The 19,192-nt window shown below is 44.1% G+C and overlaps 1 protein-coding gene across 6 annotated transcripts in view; it reads right to left on the bottom strand.

Moving 5' to 3' along the window:
- Positions 1 to 572: 572 nt before the first annotated feature.
- The window catches only part of CD3EAP (CD3e molecule associated protein), a 52,472-nt gene continuing 33,852 nt past the window's right edge, over positions 573 to 19,192 (bottom strand). For all 6 annotated transcript variants that reach the window (XM_030219384.1, XM_030219382.1, XM_030219388.1 and 3 more), the window contains one exon: positions 573 to 2,794. In XM_030219384.1, the coding sequence (XP_030075244.1) occupies positions 1,906 to 2,794 (889 nt within the window). In that variant the 3' untranslated portion in view covers positions 573 to 1,905. The remainder of the gene's footprint in view (positions 2,795 to 19,192) is intronic.

The following is a 19,192-nucleotide window of genomic DNA, read 5'->3' as shown; positions in this document are numbered from 1 at the left end:
GTTTTGCTCACTTCCACTCCTGTCTATTAAACGTCCTGCAGCATCTCATAGGTTTGTTTGCTTTGTTTTGAGTGAACGGGGATGACAGCTGAGCTGGAGTCAAACCCGCTACTCTTTCCCTCCCCCGACCCTGAGCCCTCACCCGCCTCCTCCACATTGTACACTCGCCGCAGCCGCTCACCGTCCTCCCTCTTCGTCCTCTCAGACAGTCTGAATCCGGACTTGAAGAAGAGAGGGAGGGCAGCGGTGGTTTTTTGAGGGCGGTTAGTGTGTGCGGCGGGTGGTTCGGGAGGTTGGCAGCCATTCTCGAGCGATTCCTAGGCAGGGGGGGGGAGTAATAGGTAAACACGCTGGGTCATGGTTTGTTGCTGGGCGTCGGGCTGTTGACTTCACCCGAGGCGCAGCCAATCAGTGGCACTTCATTGGATTCGATGAGCTGTGTGGGATTCATGACGTCAGTTTGATCTACCGCACCTAGCAGACCTCCTCCAAGGGAGCCAGGGTTCCAGGCAGCCTCAGAACGTTGGAGGTGAGAATTATTATACAGGATTTGTCTTGTTTAAGAACAATAGTTTCAATATTATATGATTTTTTATTGATATATTTTCCACACTGATCAGTCTTGCATTCATTTACAGCCTTTCATATATCATTATTTAGTTTAGCCTAGAACATTTTTTATTGATACATTTTTATATTTTGATATATTTTAACACTTATGTGTATGTACCTCATTTGTTTGTAGTCTCTTATATTGAATTTTACTAATGTTCATCTAGACTCCTGAAGCAGGCCTGTAGCTGGAACATGCTACTGTATTGAGTCTTCATCAATCAGCTTTATTCAAGCAATTGAAGTTTCCTTGTCTGTCTCTGGTTTGCTTGGTCTATTGTCCACCGTTTGCTTGTATCTGTATTAGTCATGGGATCTCAGCATTCCTCTGCCTCGGGTGACTTCCACTGGACTTTTGAAAAATATCCTCATTGCTTGAACAGCAAAATTACCTTCTGCTATAATCAAGTCTTAATGGAAACTTGAAGTGTGGGGCCTGAATGATAGCAGTATGAGGCATATCCAACCCAATAAGCATCCTAAAAGAAAACTTGTAGGGCCAGTGCTTGTAACATCTCATGTAACATTTTTATCATTTCAACTATTCTTTCACTTTTAACAAACAGCAACATTTAGTATTTTTCTAGTTAATTTTATTTGAAACAGTAGGGCCTGTTATCACATGTATAATCACACCTGCCATTTCTTTTCTTGGACAGAAGTATTTGATATATGGAATACTAGACCAAGAAATGGTGCTGTATATACCCAAGGCTTTTGGCTACATTTGACTTTTACAAACAGTGATAAACTTTCTGTCCAAAAATTGCAGCTTATGGAATTTTTAAAAATTGTTTTAGCAGAAAGTCAACCAGAAAAATACAAACATCTTGAATCTGCCTCCTCATGGCTGGGTCTAGTGTGTCAGCACACTTTGCAATTCACTGGAATTATGTTTTACTCCCAGAGTTCAGCCCTCGACAACTGAGAGTCTTCCTCTCTCCTATGGACAGGATGATAAAGCACAACTAAATATCAACACCCAGCAATCTGAAGGAGAAAAGCTGATCAGGTTCTGTGCTTCCTTTCTAAATTTGCATAGCAAAAAAGGAGAGTTGGTTAACCCAACTTTCACATGTTTCTCTGCCAATAGTAGAGCACAGCTGATCTAATAGCCAAAAATCATATTTATATTTTAGGGTCCATATTTGATATCCTATATCCCACACAAGTTTCCGTCATCAACCGGTTGTTTCCATATGAACTGCCAGAGCAAAGATACTTCTTGAAGGGAAGCAGCCTCAATCTCTGTGACAACAGAGACCTCTAGGATTGTTGAGTGGAATGGTACAGTTACTTCTTTTTTTTCTTATTCCCATATCTATGCTCCTCTGCTCTTGGTACTAAACTATCTTCCAAAAATTCAAATTCAATTTTCCCATTGAAACCAGAACTCTGTTCTTCAGCTGTTGAGGCAAAACTGTCTGAAAGCCCACATTTGGATTTTTTGTTTTTCTGTTCCTTAGCAGCTTTATTCACAGTGAGCTCAGATACCTTTCCCAAGAACACTTTTTCTGTTTTCTCCTGGAAACCAGAGCTCTCTTCCTCAGCTACCAGGACAAAATCTTCCTCTATAGGCTTCCGTTTCCTTGTTTTTTTCTTGTGATGATGTTCCAAGTCACCTGCCCACTCTCTTTTCTTCTTCTTTTTTTTGGCATCTGTAGTGTCCATACTTAAGATCTGAGCCTCACAGCATTCTTCTCCTTCTACTGGCTCTTGCTTCACAGAATCCAGCTGCCTTGCCCTTCCCATGCATTTATCTGCTCTCTCTTCTCTCTCCTTTTTTATCTTTGAAATTTCTTCATCTGCCTCTACCATCAGTACCTTCCTTCTTTTGCTTGACTTCTTTAGTTGACATTTTCTTTGTGAGCCACTGTCCAGTGGTGTAGCCCCAAAAGGCTGGAACCGTTGCTTCAGCCCCTCTGGAATTTTAGGGGCGGGGATGGCTGCTATTGCTTTGGGTGGGCTGTTTCCAGTGGGACCACTGAAACTGTCACATACATTGAGGTAGCCGCATAAAGCAGGGCCACATGCTAGCCGGCCCTCCTCGCTGGAAGGTGCCAATAGGTAGGAGCTTCCCATGTCTCTGGTGCTGCTGAAGATGCTGTAAAGTCTACTAGCTCCATCCTTCTTGCTTTTTACAGTCTGGAATCCACACAGAGGTACCTTTCGACTGTTGAAACTAAGGAAGAAAAATGTCTTATTTTAAAGCTGTACCTGTCTGTACAGTAATAAATTATTGCTTTGTGTTTTAGTTTCATCTTTTAATACATCTGAAAAATTTGAAAAGTGCTACTTTTATTTATATGGGAACCTGTCAATCACAAACTGTCCAGACTTCGTACTAAACAGCCATGAAACACACATCAATAAACACACATCAATAAACTCCAAGATCCATTTTCTAGATCTATTACCCTGAACCCAGATGCTGGCCAAGGGGTGGAAGTTACATATAAAACTTGGTGGCATGTTTTAATATCAAGAGGCATTTAACATTTACTCACCTCTTGCTTCCACTGATGCATTTACCTCTACAGTGTGCCTAAGCCCTGCCATTCAATTCTTTCAAACAAACATTATGTGAGATTCTTAAATCCTATCAACTTCAGATGTTAACTGGACACACATAGGAAAATGTGGGAGAGAGGTTCTGGAACCCAAATTTAGGCTCTTAGGTAGAAAGCTCAAATCCAGATCCTCTAGGGTAGCATTTTCTGAAAATGCTACCCGTTCCACGTGCAGGGCCCACGAGACAGGCAGAGCTCCGGAATCACAATGCGTGGATGAGACGATGGTGCAGGGAGGAGGGTTTTAGATTTGTTAGGAACTGGGCAACATTCTGGGGAAGGGGGAGCCTATTCCGAAAGGATGGGCTCCACCTTAACCAGGGTGGGACCAGGCTGCTGGCATCTGCATTTAAAAAGGAGACAGAGCAGCTTTTAAACTAGAAATGGGGGGAAGGCCGACAGTCGCTCAAAAGTGCATGGTTCAGGATAAGGTATCTTTCAAAGATATCACCGAAACAGGGAAAATAGGGTATCCCGATAGTGAGGTTGCAAAAGACACCGTAGTAGATCAGGTGTACTTAAAAAAAAAAAAATTAGACAAAAGATTGCAAATTAATACTGTCAAGTACTAAGCATGATGTAAATAGGAACAATCATCATACTTTGAAATGTCTATATGTGAATGTCAAAAGGCTAAGAAATAAGATTGAAGAGTTAGAATATATTGCACTAAATGAAAAATTAGATATAATAGGCATCTCTGAGACCTGGTGGAAGGAGGATAACCAGTGGGACACTATCATACCGGGGTACAAATTATATCGTAGTGATAGGGTGGATCGAATTGGTGGAGAGGTAGCACTGTATATTAACGAGAGCCTTGAATCAAATACACTGAAAATTCTGCAGGAAACAAAACACTTCTTGGAATCCCTGTGGATTGAAATTCCATGTGTAAAGGGGAAAAGGATAGTGATATGAGTGTACTACTGTCCGCCTGGCCAGGATCAACAGACAGATGCAGAAATGTTAAAGGAAATTAGGGACGCAAACAAACTGGGCAACACAATGAGTGATTTCAATTACCCCGATATTGACTGGGTAAATATAACATCGGGGCTCGCTACGGAGGTAAAATTCCTTGATGCGCATGATCTGGTGCGGGAGATAATGGTGCTGGGGCCGCTTGATAGCAGTGATCATAATAGGATCAGATTTGATATTAGCTTTGAAGTAAGTATACATAGGAAATCAAATACGTCAGCGTTTAACTTTAAAAAAGGAGACTATGATAAAATGAGAAGAACAGTGAAAAAAAAGAGAAGCAACTGCGAGGGTCAAAAATTTACATCAGGCATGGATGCTGTTCAAAAACACCATCCTGGAAGCCCAGGCCAAATATATTCCGTGTATTAAAAAAGGAGGACGGAAGACCAAACGACAGCCGGCGTGGTTAAAAAGTGAGGTGAAGGAAGCTATTAGAGCTAAAAGAAAATCCTTCAGAAAATGGAAGAAAGAACAGACTGAAAATAATCAGAAGCAGCATAAGGAATGTCAAGTCAAATGCAAAGAGCTGATAAGGAAGGCTAAGAGGGACTTCGAAAAAAAGATTGCGTTGGAGGCAAAACACATAGTAAAATTTTTTTAAAGTATATTAAAAGCAGGAAGCCGGCAAAAGAATCGGTTGGACTGCTAGATGACCGAGGAGTAAAAGGGGCAATCATGGAAGACAAAGCTGTAGCGGAGAGATTAAATCAATTCTTTGCTTCAGTCTTCACCGAGGAAGATTTGGGAGTGATACCGGTGCTGGAAATGGTATTCGAAGCTGACGAGTCGGAGAAACTTAATGAATTCTCTGTAAACCTGGAGGATGTAATGGGGCAGTTCTACAAATTGAAGAGTAGCAAATCTCCTGGACCGGATGGTATTCATCCCAGAGTACTGATAGAACTGAAAAATGAGCTTGCAGAGCTATTGTTAGAAATATGTCATTTATCCTTAAAATCGAGTGTGGTACCAGAAGACTAGAGGGTGGCCAATGTAACGCCGATTTTTAAAAAAGATTCCAGAGGAGATCCGGGAAATTATAGACCAGTGAGTCTGACGTCGATGCCGGGCATAATGGTAGAGACTATTATTAAGAACAAAATTACAGAGCATATTCAAAAGCATGGATTAATGAGACAAAGTCAACATGGATTTAGTGAAGGGAAATCTTGCCTCACCAATCTTTGAAGGGGTGAACAAACATGTGGATAAAGGTGACCCGGTTGATATTGTGTATCGGGATTTTCAGAAGGCATTTGACAAAGTACCTCATGAAAGACTCCAGAGGAAATTGGAGAGTCATGGGATAGGAGGTAGTGATCTATTGTGGATTAAAAACTGGTTAAAAGATAGAAAACAGAGAGTACGGTTAAATGGTCAGTATTCTCAATGGAGAAGGGTAGTTAGTGAGGTTCCCCAGGGCTCTGTGCTGGGACTGCTGCTTTTTAACATTTATAAATGACCTAGAGATGGGAGTAACTAGTGAGGTAATTAAATTTGCTGATGACACAAAGTTATTCAAAGTTGTTAAGTCGCGGGAGGATTGTGAAAACTTACAAGAGGACCTTACGAGACTGGGAGACTTGGCGTCTAAATGGCAGATGACGTTTAATGTGAGCAAGTGCAAAGTGATGCATGTGGGAAAGAGGAACCCGAATTATAGCTACATCATGCAAGGTTCCACGTTAAGAGTCACGGACCAAGAAAGGGATCTAGGTGTCGTCGTCGATGATACGTTGAAACCTTCTGCGGCTAAGAAAGCAAATAGAATGTTAGGTATTATTAGGAAAGGAATGGAAAACAAAAATGAGGATGTTATAATGCCTTTGTATCGCTCCATGGTGCGACCGCACCTCGAATATTGTGTTCAATTCTGGTCGCTGCATCTCAAAAAAAGATATAGAAAAGGTGCAGAGAAGGGCGACGAAAATAATAAAGGGGATGGGACGACTTCCCTATGAGGAAAGGCTAAAGCAGCTAGGGCTCTTCAGCTTGGAGAAAAGGCGGCTGAGGGGAGATATGATAGTGGTCTATAAAATGAGTGAAGTTGAACGGGTAGATGTGAAGCATCTGTTCACGCTTTCCAAAAATACTAGGACTAGGGGGCATGCGATGAAGCTACAATGTAGTAAATTTAAAACGAATTGGAGAAAATGTTTCTTCACTCAACGTGTAATTAAACTCTGGAATTCGTTGCCAAAGGCGGTTAGCTTAGTGGAGTTTAAAAAAAAAGGACGGCTTCCTAAAGGAAAAGTCCATAGACCGTTATTAAATGGACTTGGGGAAAATCCACTATTTCTGGGATAAGCAGTATAAAACGTTTTGTACATTTTTGGGATCTTGCCGGGTATTTGTGACCTGGATTGGCCACTGTTGGAAACAGGATGCTGGGCTCGATGGACCTTTGGTCTTTCCCAGTATGACAATACTTATGTACTCTGCATGCAGCACAATACCAGAAAAACAGAAACACATTGCTATATATTGCTACTACTACTACTTATCATTTCTATAGTGCTACTAGACGTATGCAACGCTGTACACTTGAACATGAAGAGACAGTCCCTGCTCGACAGAACTTACAATCTAATTAGGACAAACAGGATAAAAGAGATAAGGGAATATTAAAGTGAGGATGATATAATAATGGTTCTGAACAAGTGAATAAGGGTTAAGAGTTAAAAGCAGCATCAAAAAGGTGGGCTTTTAGCTTAGATTTGAAGACGGTGCTGCAATTGACGGTGGAGTGGTCCTATTCCGCATTATTGTTGGGGGACCAGTCAGACGATTGCCCAGGGTCTCTCCCAACCACAGAGGAGATTCCTTTATATGTCAACGCTGGTAGCCAAAAAAAAAACAAAAAACAAAACGATATTACAGTTCTAGACAACTGAGGAACCAGCACCATACTAGTGACAGATGTGGCTCACCATGAGAGCACGATCTATAGGCGATCCCCTAATTTGTCTAACAGGCAATACTCATCTCTTTGGCAATGACTCTTAGATGTGGTGCTGTCCCCAGATCTCCAGGAACTACAGGATTGGGGGGGGGGGGGGGATGGGGGGAGGGTTGGGGATGGGAAATAGGTGTGTATGATGGTATGCTAGTTGGGCTTCTTCTTAGATGTGGATGTGTGATTTTACTAAGGGGGGGGGGGGTTGATGTGATTTTACTCTCACACAAGAAAATGTTAGTATGGGACCGCTTTCTTTGATGATTGTTATACTTATGGCAGTTGTGAAATTATGGATACCTGTTGTATAACGCCTTTCTTTGTACTGTAGATGCTTCTTCTGTATTGGCATTAATACAAAAAAAAATTTAAAAAAAGGAATCAAAGTCCAGGAAAAGGATCTAGCAGTCACTTTTTAGCTGTCACTTTTGATGATACATTGAAACCCTCTGCTCAGTGAGCAGCAGCAACTAAGAACGCATATAGAATGTTAGGAATTATTAGGAAAGGAATGGAAAACAAAAATAAGATAATGCATATGAATTATTAGGAAAAGATTGGAAAACAAAAATGATACTATATTTATAATCGCTCCATACTGCGACTGCACCTTGGGTAGGTACTGTGTGCAATTCTGGTCACCATATCTCAAAAATAATATAGCGGAATTAGAAAAGGTACAGAGAAGGGCAACAAAAATGATAAAGGGGATGGGACGACTTTGCTATGAAGAAAGGCTAAAGTTTTTAAGAAATGAACTAAGAGATATCTTCTCAAGATACCCAATGACTATTCCATATGCACTAATAGTTATCTTGCCAACCACTGTAAAACACATTCTCCGAGGACAAGCAGCTGCTTGTTCTCACATGTGGGTCGACGTCTGCAATACTTATGTATTTATGTACCTCAATTAGCTGCTTGTGCACGTACTACTAAATCTGCTGTGCAGAAGTACAAGAACAAAGAAAATGTGTTGTCTAATGTAATGACAGGCATGGCCAATACACACAGTATGAAATGAAAAACACATTGGAACAAATATTTCTTCATTCACTGTGTAAGGAATTTGTTGCCAGAGAATGTCGTAAAAGCAGTTATCATAGTAGGGTTTAAAAAAGGCTTGGACAGGTTCCTAAAAGGCAAGTCTATAAGCCATTATTAAGATGGTTTAAGGAAAATCCACTGAGATAAACAGCATAAAATCTGTTTTTACTCTTTTGGGATCTTGCCAGGTACTTATGACCTGGATTGGCCACTGTTGGAAACAGGATCAGTCCCAGCATGGCAATGCTTATGGTCTTATGTTCCATTTCCAGAGTTATAAATAATTTATAAAAAACAAACAAACAAACAAAAAAAAAAAAACACCATTTCAGGCACAGATGCTTGCGCCTCTCCATTGAAAAAATTGACCATTTAGTCCTACTATCTGTTTTCTGTCTTGTAACCCATTCTCAATCCTCCCATTCCATGTCTTTAATGTCCTCAGGAAATTCTGATAGGGGCCTTTTTGTTTTTCGGGTATTTAACAATCCATATATATCAACCTGCTTCACTTTTATCCATATATTTATCACCCCTTCTAAAAAAAAAAAATGTAGCAGACAGGATAGAGCTAATATGGATTTAGCCAATTAAGCTATGCGAGACAGAGCCATATCTGTATATTTATACGTGGAAGGGCATTTCAAGCATCCACCACCCTTTTCTAGCTCTTCAGTAACATTGCTCATAAGGGGGGATGGGACTTGATATACCACCTTTCTGTGGTTACAATCAAAGTGGTTTACATATATATACAGGTACTTATTTTGTGCTTGGGGCAATGGAGGGTTAAGTGACTTGCCCAGAGTCACAAGGAGCTGCAGTGGGAATTGAACCTAGTTCCCAGGACCAAACTTCGCTGAACTAATTACTAGGCTACTCCACTCCATGGATATCAAATTGAAATGGCCCTAGGAGAAATCCTTGAAATTACCCATTATTATTATGCTGCCAAATTTGTTTGCATTTCCTCATCTGTCCATTCTGGCCAGGTACTGTACCTCCACTGCAGTTCTCTTCCCCTTCTCAAATATAGTAACATAGTAGATGACGGCAGAAAAAGACCTGCACGGTCCATCGAGTGGCTAGATAAGATGGCCGACAGAAGAGTAGCTCCCTGAGAAGCTCCCTCGCCAAACTCCCAAAAACCCAGACGAACTGACTACCTGAGCCGTCCTGACCGGACCGGAACGGGAGGGAATTAAACCACGACCGAATCCTACCGCTGTGGTCCTAGCACTGAATAATCCAACCAGGCAAAGTTCGGGAGGGTAACCGGCGAGTCTTGGAGGAGCTGACCACGCCACGAGGCCCATCTGCCTGCAGGCGACCAAGACCCAGAGCAAGCGGAATCGCTGGATCACCCAAGCAGCGAAGAACGCCCTGACCGCACCGGAAGGGTTCGGACAGTGCCGAAGCCGAGGCCCTTAAAAGGAATCAGCTAACCTTCTTGAATCGGAGGACCTGAAGGCAAACGCCAGGTCTGATTCTCCGGGCCGCAAATCGAGGAACGACCAACAGCGGGAAGACAACAAGCAAGCCGAGGCTGACCAGGCGGCTCCGAGTGATCTGCCGAAAAGGACGCCGCCGAACGCAGAGCAACGGAGCTGCAGAGCCTGATTCGCCGTAGAGCTGACCCTGCTGAATCCAGTGGGACCGCACGACCTGACCCACCGAGCCCAACGCAAACAGATGATCAACCGGCGACCTGAGGCCACGCAACGCCGAAGACTGATCGAGACGCAGGAACGAGCTCAGAGGATCGCGGGGAACAGGTCGAGCTCTCCTTTGACCAAACGACCGTGCTACTGATCGCCGCTCGGGCCGCCAAGGACGACTGCTGACAATCAAAACCGACTGTGAGGGTCAACCACCCGAACAAGATCTACCTGCTGTGGCCGAACTGAGTATAAAATACCTGCTCATTTTAACTGCATGCATGCACTGCTTAGCTTTAACATAATTTAAAAATCCTCGCTTTATCCTGTTTTGCTATGCTTACTTTTACTGAAAGCCACTGTTGCCATGCTTTAAATCAAACTCCCGTTAAGATTAATGCAAATGCAAATATTACCTCATTTGCCTAATAAAGAATTGTTGCCAAACTTTCAGTGCAGGCTTGCCCAGCAATAATCCGATGCCAAGCTCTAAATTAAATTGTTGCTATAATTAAATACAATTATAAGCACTACTGCGCATGCCTAGCATTGAACCGCTGCCAGCTTTAAACTAAACTGTTGCTAAGCCTAACTGAAAACGTTAGCACTATCTCGCTTGAATTGTAGCCAAGCTCAAATACAATTGTAAACTTTGAATCGCTCAAATGTTAGCTTTAACCTAATTATTGCTAAGCTCAACTGACAATGTTAGCACTAACTTGCTTGAATTGTAGCCAAGCTCAAATGCAATTGTAAACTGAATCACTCAAATGTAAACCAGACGCCTAACTATCTCAGCGCCCAACACATAGACATGAACACCAGCAACACACTCATAACCATCCAGAGTCTCATCATACTCACTATATTCTTACACGCTAACACAACCCACAACCTCGACAGCAACAACCCCACCACCCACAATACGCACAACACTCACACACACACAATGCACACCCAAAACAACAATCATCACAACCCAACTACATATCACCAATCCTACGCACAATATTTAAACAACCTACCAAATCAAAGACACAATAACCAACCAACTGGAATAAACCCCAGATATGCACACCACCGGCAAAACAAGGAAAATAATGACAACAGTAATCTCAACCACCGAAGAAACAGACAATTAATAAAAATAAACACATCAAACCCCACCATGGAACCACATCACCCAATCCAACTAGGATACATCAATGCAAGATCAGCAGTAAGAAACTCAGTAGACATACTAGATTGGATCATCACAGACAAATTAGACCTCTTATTTATCACAGAAACCTGGTTCCACAGTCCCACAGACCCAGCCATCTTACAAGCGTGCCCACCAGAATACAAAATCACGCACTGGACAAGAAATGGAAAAAAAAGAGGAGGCGGAATAGCGATAATATACAAACCTGAATTCACCATCACAATCACAGGCGAATCTACCTCACCACAACTTGAAATTGCATCGACTAGAATCAGCCATCCAAGCCTAATAGGACACCTTAACACAATCCTATTCTACAGGCCACCAGGAAAATGGCAAGACACCCAAACACAACTCATGGATTTCATCTCGAATACCTGCGTATCAGCCTCAAACATCCTCATACTAGGCGACATCAACCTACACCTAGAAAACGACACACTAACAAGTACACGGGAACTCAAAGAATTCTTAAAACTCTGGGACCTGCAAACACCCAACTTACAACCAACCCACAAAAAAGGACACACGATAGATATCATAACAAACAGATTCGAACCGGACTCAACTATCACACTCACTAACACAAGATGGACACCTACACTATGGTCAGACCACCATAAAGCAAATGTCACTCTTTACTGGCGAAAAACACAACTAAACACAATCAACAAACATGAACAAAAAACCTACACAACAAGAGGAAAAATAGACCCCACAACATTCTGGCAACAGATTTACCAGAGCGAATGGACCATAAACGCCAACACCATCCAATTCCTCCAAGAATGGGACGATATAAGCACAACAACACTAAACAAAATCGCCCCAGTCCAAACCAGAACATCACACAGGAAAAATGCAAATCCATGGTTCACCGAAGAACTGAAAAAACTGAAAACACAAGTCAGGAGACTTGAACGAACATGGAACAAAAAGAAAGACGAACAAACACTAAACGACTGGAAACAACTTCGGAGAAAATATAAATACACCATCAAACAGACAAAAATACTACACTATAAAACACTAATAGGACCAAACTACAAAGACACACATAAACTCTTCAACCTCGTGAACAAACTGTTAGACACCACACCTGTTACAAACAACAGCAAAGATATACCAAGTGTCGACAACCTTGCGAAATACTTCAAGGAGAAAATTACACTATTGCGACACAAAATACCTGCCAGCCCTATAGAATACACCACTCTCCTAGACTGCCTAGATCCAGAAGAAGGAACACACCCAGCAGACAGAACCTGGACCGAATTTGAACTATTATCAGAAGACCTCATCTCTAAAACTCTCAAAAGATATGCCAAATCCAACTGCAAACTAGACATATGTCCGAATAGCCTCATGAAATCTGCTCCTCAAAAATTCATAGTAAACCTAACAAACCACATAAACTACATGTTACAAAATGGACTCTTCTCAAAAGAAAAAGGAAAAATCTTACTCACACCAATTCCTAAAGATACAAAGAAAAACACGAACGAAATAACGAACTACAGACCAATAGCATCCATACCACTAATAACCAAGATAACCGAAGGCATGGTAACTAAACAACTCACAAACTATCTAGACAAACACTCGATACTGCATGATGCCCAATCAGGATTCCGTTCGAATCACAGTACAGAAACAGTATTAGTCACCCTTGTGACCAAATTCAAACAAATAATTGCAACCGGCAACAATATACTCCTCCTACAATTTGACATGTCAAGCGCCTTTGACATGGTCGACCATGAAATCCTACTACACATACTTGAATACTTTGGCATCGGAGGAAGTGTCCTGAACTGGTTCAAGGGGTTCTTAACCCTGCGTTCGTATCAAGTGACATCAAACTCAACCACGTCCAAAGCATGGTTACCTGAATGTGGAGTCCCACAAGGATCACCTCTTTCACCAACCATATTTAACCTAATGATGATCCCTCTAGCGAAACTCCTATCAAGCCATAAACCTCAACCCATATATATACGCCGATGATGTGACAATATACATCCCATTCAAACAAGACACCAAAGAAATCTCCAACGAAATCAATCAAAGTCTACATATCATGAACACATGGGCAGATGCATTCCGCCTGAAACTAAATGCAGAAAAGACCCAATGCCTGATACTCACCTCCCAATACAACACAACCGAATACAACGTGATAAACACACCGAACCTAAAACTTCCAATCTCAGAAACGCTAAAAATCCTCGGTGTGACTATCGACCGCCACCTAACACTTGAAACCCACGCAAACAACATAACCAAGAAGATGTTCTTCAGCATGTGGAAATTGAAAAGGATAAGACCATTCTTCCCAAGATTTGTCTTCCGCAGCCTAGTGCAATCCCTCGTCCTCAGCCACTTGGATTACTGCAACTCATTATACGCAGGCTGCAAAGAGCAAATACTGAAGAAACTTCAAACAGCCCAGAACACAGCAGCCAGGCTCATCCTCGGAAAACCTAAATATGAAAGGGCAAAACCACTGCGCAAGAGACTACATTGGCTTCCACTCAAAGACCGCGTTACTTTTAAAATTTGCACACTAGTCCATAAGATCATTTACGGTGAAGCCCCAGCGTACATGACTGATTTAATAGACCTACCACCCAGAAACGCCAAAAGATCATCCCGAACTCACCTCAACCTTCACTACCCAACTTGCAAGGGGTTGAAATACAAGACGATATACGCGTCAACCTTTTCCTACATGAGCACGAAGTCTTGGAATACACTACCGCGCAACCTAAGAACGACTAACGAACAAGCCTCCTTCCGTAAACTACTAAAGACTCACCTGTTTGAACAAACTTACGGAAAAAGCCAAAACACTTAGAAACCACACTCACTGTTCACCAACTCAATACACATCCACTTCTGATCCCACATCCCTTTATCCAGTCAATCATTCACCTACCTACGGAACAATGTACCATGATACTTTCAATGCCCTTTTTTCCCATTGTCTCCTTCTAATGTTTCTATGTTGATGTCCCATTGTTATACTCCCATTGATATTCGAATGTCTCGTACAACTCTGTTCAATGTAATCCATAACTTAGTCATAACAAATGTATTTCTATTATTCATGTCTTATTGTAAGCCACACTGAGCCCGCAAATAGGTGGGAAAATGTGGGATACAAATGCAATAAATAAATAAATAAATCCTGTCTGCCCAACAAGACAAAACATATGTGTATACCTTATCTTGATTTGTACCTGCCTTATTCAGGGCACAGACCGTACAAGTCTGCCCAGCAGTACTTCCCGCCTCCCAACCACCAGTCCCGCCTCCCATCACCGGCTCTGGTACAGACCGTATAAGTCTGCCCTCCACTATCCTCGCCTCCCAACCACCAACCCCTCTTCCCCCCACCTGCTCCGCAACCCAATTTCGGCTAAGCTTCTGAGGATCCATTCCTTCTGCACAGGAAGGAATGGATCCCTCAGAAGCTTAGCCGAAATTTGTCTATAAAGATTCCACAGTGAGTGCTGTTTCCTGGACAACTTTTATCCTGTTTGACTCAATTTCCTCCTCAACATAGAGCACCACCCTTTCCCCAGTTTGATCCGCCCCGTCATTTCAATTTTTCACCCTGGCATCAGTGTCCTATAGGTTACCCTCCTCTCACCAAGTTTCTAAGATGCCAGTTATATCTTCCGCTTCATTTAGTGCTATACATTCTAACATTAAACACAAAGGAGGAAGAAAGGTCCTCATGCAAGCGTGAGCGCGAAAGTAAAAAGTGAGAACTCGAGGAGGATGATCAGTGAATCTTTCATTTTGGTAAGCATAAAAACGACCTGACACGGCCGTGTTTCGGCTCAAAGGCCTGCCTCAGGGATAAATATAGCTAAATAATAAAAACGTTTTAAAAAAAATACATAAATGATAATTAAAAGGCAAATTAAAAACCTTTGTCATATATTAACATATGTTACAAAAAGGTGCAGAAAACACTCTTATAATGTGTGAACGGTATTGGACACATATTAAGAAATAGCAATAAAATAAGACATATGGAAAATGAAAATAAAAGCACATAAAAAAAACTTATGAAAGCATAATATGGTGCTCATACAATTAAAATAAAAAATACCTTTTATACTTTTGGCAAAAAGATTGTATAGGAGAAGATGACAAGATCCTCACTGTGAAAACTGTTGTGCAATCTACATGAAAACATAAAATGTCAGCTAAAAGTGTTATATAACAGTGATTGAAGGTAACAAAAAAATGGGAAAATTAGGTTCTTACCTTGGTAATTTTTTTTCCTTTAGTCACAGCAGATGAATCCATTAACTGATGGATTGTATCCGCCTATCAGCAGGTGGAGATAGAGAACACTGAAGAACCACAGTGACCCTTGGACGGCTAGCCCCATCTGCCTTCAGTATTTGAAATTTCCAAAGCAGAGTGAATAAGAAAGGTAACCACATAAACTTTCCTCACAGCGAACAAATGCCACAGAACCGGAGCAATAACCACACAAAGGAGGGACAAACTCAACCTCCTGCAATAGAACAGCATGTAGAAACTGTAGGAGCTGTTCATCAACTCCTCCTAATGAGATACAATATCTGCATGAAAGAACTGAACAAAAACAAAGTCAGACAGAGAGGGATCATGGATTCATCTGCTGTGACTAAAGGAAAGAAAATTACCAAGGTAAGAACCTAATTTTCCCTTCCTTGTCATCAACAGCAGATGAATCCATTAACTGATGGGATGTACAAAAGCACTCCCTACGTAGGATGGGAACAGGCAACTCCGCGAGCCAGTACCTGCGCTCCAAAATGCGCGTCCTGCTTTGCTGCCACATCCAGCCTGTAATGCCGTACAAACGAGAGCCGAGAAGCCCAAGTAGCTGCACGACAGATTTTTTGAAGAGAAAGGACACCTGTTCCAGCCCACGAGAGAAATCGCTCTCGTGGAATGCGCTTTAAACGCTTCAGGGGGAGCCTGCCCTGAAAGCAAATACGCAGAAAAGATGACTTCTCTGAGCCAACGGGCTATAGTGGCCTTAGACGCCAGGCACCCGCGTTGAGGACCTGTCAACAAGACAAAAAGATGATCAGAAGTCCTGAAGTCATTTGACATCTGTAAATACTGCAACAGAGCCCTGCGGACATCCAAAAGATGTAATTGCCCAAAGGAATCCGGAAAGGCCTCCCTACAAAAGGAAGGTAGAAAAATGGGCTGGTTTAGGTGAAACACTGAAACCACCTTAGGCATAAAGTCACCCTGGACTCTGAGAACTGCAGAAAAGGGTCCTGACAGGAAAGCGCCTGAAGCTCAGATACGCGTCTAGCCGATGTAATGGCCACCAAAAAGACTGTCTTGAGAGTCACAGCCTTCTCAGACGCTCGCTTAAGCGGCTCAAAAGACGAACGCTGGAGAGCCTTCAACACCAGCCCCTGGTTCCTGGCCGGACAAGACAACCGCACGGGAGGGCAGAACCAAAGCGCCCCTCTGAGAAAATCGGGCAACGTCCGGATGAGCAGCAAGGGACAAGCCAGAGACTTTGCTTCAGTAGCATGCCAACGCTGTCAATTGCACCCGAAGGGAATTGTAAGCCAGGCCTTTTTGTAAGCCATCCTGCAAAAGACCAGGACCAGCGAGACTGTAGCCCGAGCGGGTGTGACCTCCTTCGGGGCACACCACTCCTCAAACTTACGCCATATCCAAGCACAGGCTGCGGAAGTAGACCGCTTGCAGGCCTGCAAGAGAGTGACGATGACCTTCTTAGAATAGCCCTTATCACTCAATTGCGCCCTCTCAAGAGCCAGGCCGTAAGACCAAATCGGCAGGGATCCTCCATAGACACCGGACCCTGAACCAACAGGTTCGGAACCCGAGGCAAAGGAAGTGGAGCCTCCACCAGCATCCGGCCGAGATCCGCATACCACGGACGCCTTGGCCGGTCTGAAGCGATGAGAATCACCAATCCTCTGTGTAGTCGAATCCGCAGGAAGACTCGCCCTATCAAGGGCCAAGGAGGGAACACATATAGGAGGCCCGAGGGCCAGGGTTGAGCCAGTGCATCCAACCCCACCGAGCAAGGATCTCTCCGTCTGCTGAAAAAGCGAGGGACTTTGGCGTTTGCACTTGACGCCATAAGATCCATTCTGGGAGTCCCCCATTTGGCACAAATCTGAAGAAACACTTCTTCTGCCAGTTCCCATTCCGCCGGGTCGATTTGATGCCTGCTGAGAAAATCAGCTTGCATGTTGCTCTGACCTGCTATGTGAGCTGCTGACAGAAGCCGAAGGTGGAGCTCGGCCCAGTGGCAAATCTGAGCGGCCTCCGCGGCCAGGGCCCTGCATTGAGTGCCGCCCTGACGATTAATGTAGGCCACCGCTGTCGTGTTGTCTGACAGAACCCGGACAGCAAGCCCCTTCAGAGTCTTGTGGAAGGCCAAAAGAGCCTGGAATATCACTCTCAGTTCCAAGTGATTGATGGACCACCCCGCATCCACAGGTGTCCACTGACCCTGAGCATAGCTTCCCTGGCAATGCGCTCCCCAGCCCAAAAGGCTGGCATCTGTTATTACCAGACACCAATAAGGAAGCGCGAGCGGCATTCCTCGTCGCAGTATCCTGTCGGAGAGCCACCAATCCATACTGTGCCGGGCCGCAGGGAGCCACGTGAGTCTGCGTTGATATTCCTGGGAAATCGGAGATCATTGATGGAGCAGGGCAATCTGCAGTGGCCTCATTTGCGCTTTCACCCATGGAACCACCTCCAAGGTGGCAGTCATCGACCCCAGCAGCTGGACAAAGTCCCAAGCTCGAGGGCGAAGCATCTGCAGGAGCAGACGAACCTGATTCTGAAGCTTGCACCTCCTGTGATCGGGGAGAAAGACAAACCCCAAGACCATGTCGAACCGGACCCCCAAATATTCAAGAGACTGTGAGGGGGTCAGGTGACTTTTGGGTATATTGACCACCCAGCTCAGAGTCTGCAGGACTGTCACCACTCTGGCTGTGGCAAGACGACTTTCGTCTGCTGAATCCGCTCTGATGAGCCAGTCGTCGAGGTAAAGGTGAACTCTGATGCCCTCTCGCCTGAGAAAGGCAGCTACCACCACCATTACCTTGAAAAAGGTAAGGGGAGCTGTTGCTAGGCGGAAAGGCAAGGCCAGAAACTGAAAATGCTGGCCCAACACCGCAAACCAGAGGAACCGCTGGAGCGGGGGCCAAATAGGAATGTACAAGTAAGCTTCCTTGAGGTCCAGAGATGTAAGAAACTCTCCTGGCTGAACCGCAATGACGGAGCGCAGGGTTTCCATGCGGAAGTGTCTCACTCTTAAGGCCTCGTTTACTTGTCTAAGTCGAGGATCGGTCTGAAAGACCCGCCTTTTCGATGGACCACTAAATAAATGGAGTAGCGACCGCAGCCGCCTTCGGCGGGAGGTACCAGGATCACCGCTCCGAGGTGCAGCAAGACTTGCAAGGTCTCCTCTACCGCCGCCCATTTGACGGCAGTACCACATCGGGACTCCAAAAACATGTCTCTCACCGGGGCACCAAATTCCAATCGGTAACCTTCAATGATCAGGTCCAAGACCCACTGATCCGAAGTTATCTTGGTCCACTCCTCGAGAAAGAGGGAAAGACGTCCTCCTACTGCAGGAACAGAGGCGTGGACCGGCGTCCCATCATTGTGGCGCACGCCCCTGAACTCCTGGCCGCGACCCGGCTGCTGTGCAACGTTTGTCCGAGCGAAAGGAGTTCCTCTGCTGAAAACGGGCACGTTTAGAAAACCCAGCAAAGCGCCCCGGGCGATACCTCCGAGCTTCACGGAAGCGAGGTCTGGAAGAGGAGGGAAACACAGGACCCTTGGAAGTAGGCCTCAGCCTATCCTCAGGTAACCGTTGGGGCTTAGAATCCCCTAGGTCTTTAACAATCTTCTCCAAATAACAGGAGGCCCCGAAAGGGTAACCTCACCAGCTTTGCTTAGAGGCCATGTCAGCCGCCCAATGCCGCAGCCAAAGAAAGCTGCGGGCCGAAAAACCACAGACATTAGCCGAAGCTCTGACCAGATCATAAAGGGCGTCAGCCAAAAATGGCAGGGCCGACTCCATCCGCGGGCAACCTCAGAGAGGGACCCCGCACCCTCCGCGGGCTGCTCC

Source organism: Microcaecilia unicolor, chromosome 11 (assembly GCF_901765095.1).
Source record: "Microcaecilia unicolor chromosome 11, aMicUni1.1, whole genome shotgun sequence".
NCBI classification, from domain to species: Eukaryota; Metazoa; Chordata; class Amphibia; order Gymnophiona; family Siphonopidae; genus Microcaecilia; species Microcaecilia unicolor.
This window is presented reverse-complemented; position numbering and strand designations above follow the sequence as displayed.